The sequence below is a fragment of the Maylandia zebra genome, linkage group LG1, assembly GCF_041146795.1.
Source record: "Maylandia zebra isolate NMK-2024a linkage group LG1, Mzebra_GT3a, whole genome shotgun sequence".
Lineage (NCBI taxonomy): Eukaryota > Metazoa > Chordata > Actinopteri > Cichliformes > Cichlidae > Maylandia > Maylandia zebra.
In genome coordinates, this window is record NC_135167.1 from 37,738,009 (window position 1) to 37,744,384 (window position 6,376).

Genomic DNA, 6,376 nt, shown 5'->3' on the forward strand with positions numbered 1-6,376 from the left:
CCAGCCTCGCTTCTGTCAGTCTGCCCCAGGGCAGCTGTGGTTACAACTGTGGTTTGCCTGCACCAGTGTGTGAATGAATAGTGAAATTGTAAAGCGCTTTGGGTGCCTAGAAAAGCGATATATAAATGCAGTCCATTATTATCCTTCAAACATACCATCTGGCACAGATGAACAGCAGCCTCAGATTTCTTCTTAGACAGAAGATTTACAGCACAGAGAAAAAACAATAAAGGGGAAAATGGGACGGGTACATTTCAAGTTTGTTATTTAAGTTATTAGGCTTAGCAACACACCTATTAACGTTCATTTGAAACCGTTATCAACATTAACAGACTGAACTGGACTTAATAACAGGAGTCCATAATTTTAGTAAATTATTCTGGTGAGTACCAGCAGTGCTGGGTATGTAAATCGGGCCATCCAGCTGCGGTGCTGATCGCCACTTGTGGCAAAAATCCAGACAAATGTCACTTGATCAAGGAGCAAATCTGCATCAGATGAGATCAGCTGACTGCGTGTGCGTGCACTGTGCACAGCGGTGTGTACTCTGTATGTTAACAAGAAAAACGCATATAAGAAAGTGGTGCGCAAAAGCAGAGTAGTGACAGAATTGATGCGTATTATTGATATTTGAAGCATGTGTACCTGCACATTAACACACGGGTACTGTGGAATATATTTTTTACTCACCTAAAGCGCTCGTGGTCTCGTCCACTCAAAAAATTAGCATCTGTGCGGCGTCTGTGGCATCGGTGCTCTCATTGCATGCGATGGAGTAAAAATCAAAAGCACAGCTTTATCAGACAGTTGCAGTTTAATGTTGGCTGACGAGTCTTCAATGCGTCGCACGACTGTATTCCTGGACATGCTGACGTTGTTGAAGTCCGGCACTTTTTCCGGGCACATTTATGAGGTCTCCATCTGAAAAAGGCTTGCCATATCTTGCGATGAGTTGGGCGACCTCATAGCTGGCTATTGGAGCCTTTTCCTGGACCTTTTGAGCACGAACAAAAAAACTGTTTCTGACCCTGCAGGAGAGCTACCATTTGCTTTAATTTCTGCTCTCGCTCAGCACCAGTGTCGGATGCATAGGCCTGATGTTTGGTTTCATAATGACGTCGTACATTATACTCTTTCATAACTGCCACAGTTTCAGTGCAGATCAAACAGGCACACTTCCCCTTGAATTCTTTGAAGAAATATTCACTCTCCCACTATGTCTGAAATTTTCTGCACTCACTTTCTACCTTTGGCTTCTTTGGTTCTGCCATGTTTAGTAACTTAGGGGTAAATTTCTTCTGTGATGTCCTTTTTGGTGGAGCAACTGCCTTGATCAACAGCAGCTCCCCCTGGTGTTGAAACTAAGAAGATCAATACACTCAAGCAAAAGTTGAAGTGCGGCTATATTCTATTTATAAAATGGGACACCCCTGGCCTAGACGAACTGTAGTCAGAATGCATATCTGCGGATAGATCTTAATAGACCAGCACGACAGATCTGGTGCAGTGGTGTATATTTCCCGCAAATATAGTGTAAACAGAAGAGATTTCATAACTGGTGTGCTTAGTTTACTGATTCTGTTTCCCTTTAAAAACACACACACACACACACACACACACACACACACACACACACACACACACACACACACTACATTGCTTTAGATAAGGATGAACGAATTGCTTGGATGGTACGTTCTGATCAACACCCACATCAGGATTCTCTTAGCATTTATTATCCCTATTGGGAATCTCTCTGGTGTCAGTGTAAGGTGATCCCCACAGCAGTAGCAAGCTGCATAGCTCCGATTTTAAACTCTGATACTTCCCTTTTAGAGAGCACGTATTTGACATCAGGTTCATCTGGATAAATGCTATTCAGGAACAACAGCTTATTAACCATTCATTGGGCATTGAGCATTATTGTGTTGAGTTATTATCTGAGCCAGCTGAAATCAGCTATTTTGCTGATACTATAGAAGTTTATGAATGTGCATGAACAGTAAGGTGACCATGATCCACCACCCTCACTCTGACAACAGTTTCTTTTTGCTGTAACTGTGATGTTTACTGTAGTGGGTTTTTAAACTTACTGAAGTTTACCATTCTAATAAACCTATGCTAATTTCTGCTGGGTACAAGGAGAATGTGTCACGGTTGATAGCAGGGACTCAAGCGCAGAGCAGGTTGACGTTTCCAAACACAGTTTATTTACAACACCAGTGCAGAATATATACAGTGAGGGGGGAAATTGAAGCTCTCTCACACTCTTTCTCATCTCCACGTGCAAACTTACACACGTTTGCGCAGCAGGAAGGTCACAGGTCCGGGGAGGAAAACTATCACACAGGAGAGGGAAATTATTCACAAGTCACAAACACTCAAGCACTCAAGCACAGATTCACGGGAGATGAGAGGATCACTAACGTGTCTTGCACAACCATCCAGCGATGAGAAGGTCTGCATCCCGGCCTTAAATAGTGGAAAGGTAATGATAGCTAATTGCGAACAGGTGTGTGGGCCAAGGGCGGAGCCCACAGTGAGCTCCGCCCAGGCAGAGCAGTGAAGGAGAGAGAGAGAGAGAGAAAACACATGTAGCCTTGCGGGGCCGGCTGTCAGGGTCCTGGGACTGGGCGACCCAGGAGCCCTGGGCAGTCATGGACCTGTGTTATTGTTGTGTATTTTGGTGTTGCTTCCCCTTCTCTGTGCTTGTGTATATGTGTGTGTGTGTGGGTGGCTGAGCACTTGTTTATAGGCGGCGTCAGGCCTGGAGGGTGTGGCCCTGCAAGGGGACTGGCCACACCCGAAGCCACACACCTGCTGCTGATCAGGCCTCGTCGGGGGAGCTACTTAAGAGAGTCTTGGAGCTCCCACCGACGCGGGATCATTGCTTGGGACTCCACGTTAGTTACCCAGTTTAGGTTTTGGTCGTGTAGTGTATGCCTGCCATTGTTCAGTGTCCTGACTGCTGCCGCTATTGTTTCCCGCAGGAGGAGCGTGGAAGGCTTAAGGAGCAGCGAGCACCGGGAGTGCAGACACGGGAGCAGAGAGCACTTGGAGGACACGACACGGGAGTCTGGGGAAAAACACGGGGATTTATTGTTGTTTGATATCACCCTCTGTAAATAAACGCACTGCTTGAACTTTGAGCTCCGCGCCTGGGTCCTCCTTCCCCACATCCCCACGGTCTGCCAGCCAGACCGTGACAGAATGATCCCGCCCAGCATGGACCCAGCGGACTCATCGGAGAGATTCAGGAGGGAGGTTACGGATAAAGTTTATAGACTCTGTGACCTTTTGCTGGAGGCGCACGAGGAAAGATTTCATCGCACTGTGGAGAAGCGGCTGAAAGAGACGGTGTCTTGCTTCCCGTGGGTACTGGATACGCTCTACCCGATCATCACGGACTTCCTGGTTAACACGCTCCACCTCCACTCTCCTGTTCAGGCTGCTCACCGGCCCGGTCAGCTGGTGGATTCACAGCCTGAGACGCCGGCCCCGACGTCTACTCGGAAACGACGTTCGCGCCGCCGGCGTTCCTCACCGCAGCCACATCCACGGTCATCTCAAGAGCCGGCTGTGGTGAGTAGTACGGACAATTTTCCATTTCCCTCACCATCTGTGTTTTTGTCTGCAGTGGACGAGCTGACGGCGCAGGTAACATCACCTCGGTCAGAGGTCTCCACACCACCCGCTGCTTCTTCACCATCTGCAGCTGTAACACCGCCATCGTCTCATCTGCCTGCAGCCACCGTCCTAATTTCTTTTTCACTGCCAGCTGCGGAGCTCTGCGAGCCGGAGCAGGAGCTCAGTGAGCCGGAGGAGCTCGCGCTGCCAGCCGAGTTGCGGCTCAGCGAGCCGGAGCCGGAGCTCGCGCTGGCCGAGCAGGAGCCCAGCGAGCCGGAGGAGCCCAGCGAGCCGGAGGAGCTCAGCAAGCCCGAGCAGGAGCTCAGCGAGCGGGAGGAGCCCGCGTCGCCAGCTGTGGAGTTCAGCGAGCCGGAGGAGCTCAGCATGCCCGAGCGGGAGCTCAGCGAGCGGGAGGAGCTCAGCGAGCGGGAGGAGCCCAGCGAGCTAATGCTGGAGGAGCACAGCGAGCCGGAGCAGCTCAGCAAGCCACCCACTGAGGACCCCGCACCGCTACTGGCGAACCTCAACGAGCCGGAGGGACCGGCGTTGCCGGCAGAGGAGCTCAGCGAGCCTGGTGAGCCCGCGCTGCCACCGGAGGAGCTCGGAGGTCCGGAGGGATCCGCGGAGCCAGAGCTGGAGGTCGGCGTGCCGGAGGGGCCGCCACGTCCTGCAGCCCGGCCGCCACGTCCTGCAGCCCGGCCGCCACGTCCAGCAGCCCGGCCGCCACGTCCTGCAGCCCGGCCGCCACGTCCAGCAGCCTGGCCGCCACGTCCAGCAGCCCGGCCGCCATATCGGGAATCGTGGGTTGTGCTGAGGCGGGAGCTGCGACGCCGCCGCCACCGGACCCGTGGCCACCCGCCGGAGCTGCGACGCCGCCGCCACTGGATCCCGGGCAGGCCGCCTGGGGAGCAGCGCTGCCGCCGTCGGACACGGGGCAGGCCGCCGGAGGAGCAGCAGCGCCGCTACCGCCACTGGAGCCCGGCAGGCCGCCTGGGGAGCAGCGCCGCCGCTACTGGGCCCGGGGCTCGCCACCGGAGGGGCAGCAGTGCCGCCGCCACTGGAGCAGTGGCAGGCCCCCAGAACTGTTTTTCTGCTGCTGCCGGACCCGTGGCCGTCCGCCGGAGCTGCAACGTCGCCGCCATTGGACTCGAGGTAGGCCCCCTGAACTCTTGTGAACTCCTGAACTGTTGTGTTGATGGGCCGCCTGAGACTGTTTTGTGGCGTTTTTTCTTTTTTGCTCCGCTGCCGGATGCGCGGTCGGATTTTGGGACTGTGACCTTGGGGGGGTTATTTCTTTGGTGGTTGTTGCTCGTTTTTGTTCTGGCCCTCCGTCCTGGACCTCCCACCGCCCGCCCTGGGTTGGTTGTACTGTTGTTTTTGGTTTGTGTTTTTGGGTCGTCGGGAGCCGACCCTTAGAGGGGGGGTACTGTCAGGGTCCTGGGACTGGGCGACCCAGGAGCCCTGGGCAGTCATGGACCTGTGTTATTGTTGTGTATTTTGGTGTTGCTTCCCCTTCTCTGTGCTTGTGTATATGTGTGTGTGTGTGGGTGGCTGAGCACTTGTTTATAGGCGGCGTCAGGCCTGGAGGGTGTGGCCCTGCAAGGGGACTGGCCACACCCGAAGCCACACACCTGCTGCTGATCAGGCCTCGTCGGGGGAGCTACTTAAGAGAGTCTTGGAGCTCCCACCGACGCGGGATCATTGCTTGGGACTCCACGTTAGTTACCCAGTTTAGGTTTTGGTCGTGTAGTGTATGCCTGCCATTGTTCAGTGTCCTGACTGCTGCCGCTATTGTTTCCCGCAGGAGGAGCGTGGAAGGCTTAAGGAGCAGCGAGCACCGGGAGTGCAGACACGGGAGCAGAGAGCACTTGGAGGACACGACACGGGAGTCTGGGGAAAAACACGGGGATTTATTGTTGTTTGATATCACCCTCTGTAAATAAACGCACTGCTTGAACTTTGAGCTCCGCGCCTGGGTCCTCCTTCCCCACATCCCCACAGTCTGCCAGCCAGACCGTGACACCGGCTGGGTACACACGGGGACCATGACAGAATATTGTCAACTATATCCAGTCTGTATAGGTCACACAGACACTGCATTTATGTTTTGGTTTGTTGTCTTTCACAAAGCCAGTGTGAGAACTGATTTCAAACAAGTGCTGCTTCACATTCACAGAGGTGACCTTCATCTGTGGGGCATAGCTGACCACCATTAACCCAAACAGTTGTGCAGTCAGTGTCACTGTAAATGTGTTTAGTTCCTCCCTGTAACCTCGGGAGAATCCATTAACTTTGCTTTCAGTTGTATCCCTACGGCTCTACTCATTGAGTGCTGAAAAAATGACCCATCAGCCCTCTGATGTACATGTAGATGTCTCTATTTAATACTTTTACTGCTGCAGATATAACACCGACTGTGAAAGCTGCCATAGGAAAATACACCGAGCTTCTTATTTTCACCAGGAGTGCTTCATTACTGTAGTCTAAACAAGACTGGGTAGTTATCCATCTGCACTGTCTACCATCTGTTTCTGCCTCCTGATCATTTCTCTTCTCTGTACCATCCTCTTGTGTGAAGCTGCTGCTGCTGCACGTTTCCTGTCTCCATGCATGTTCATCCTGTCTGCGCCCTGATAATGCAGACTGAATAACAGAGCAGGGACAGCCCGCTGTATTAAGAGATAAGAAGCTGCAGATGAGGGCAACAACGGAGGAAGCAAATGTCAGCCTGTCACAGTGATGATGAGTC

At 52.8% G+C, this 6,376-nt stretch overlaps 1 protein-coding gene across 3 annotated transcripts; it reads left to right on the forward strand.

Annotated features, from left to right (window-relative positions):
• The first annotated feature begins 2,724 nt into the window (after nucleotides 1-2,724).
• Nucleotides 2,725-5,590, forward strand: LOC143419360 (uncharacterized). Of its 3 annotated transcripts, XR_013099324.1 has the most exons (4): nucleotides 2,725-2,903; nucleotides 2,991-4,612; nucleotides 4,700-5,344; nucleotides 5,432-5,590. XR_013099324.1 is itself a non-coding variant. In XM_076885804.1 (2 exons), the coding sequence occupies exons 1-2, from the start codon at nucleotides 3,211-3,213 to the stop codon at nucleotides 5,041-5,043; spliced, it is 1,746 nt and encodes a 581-aa protein (XP_076741919.1). In that variant the 5' UTR covers nucleotides 2,725-3,210; the 3' UTR covers nucleotides 5,044-5,590. The 3 variants fall into 3 exon arrangements, 1 of the variants encoding a protein (XP_076741919.1); XR_013099323.1 differs by having other exon boundaries at nucleotides 2,725-4,612; XM_076885804.1 differs by having other exon boundaries at nucleotides 2,725-4,612; nucleotides 4,700-5,590.
• Nucleotides 5,591-6,376: the final 786 nt, after the last annotated feature.

Excerpts from the sequence above, each read along its gene's own strand:
- LOC143419360 (XM_076885804.1), top strand. The coding sequence starts at position 3,211 with ATGATCCCGCCCAGCATGGACCCAGCGGACTCATCGGAGAGATTCAGG. Across the intron at positions 4,613-4,699 it reads CCGCCACTGGAGCCCGGCAG|GCCCCCAGAACTGTTTTTCT; the intron begins GCCGCCTGGGGA and ends GAGCAGTGGCAG.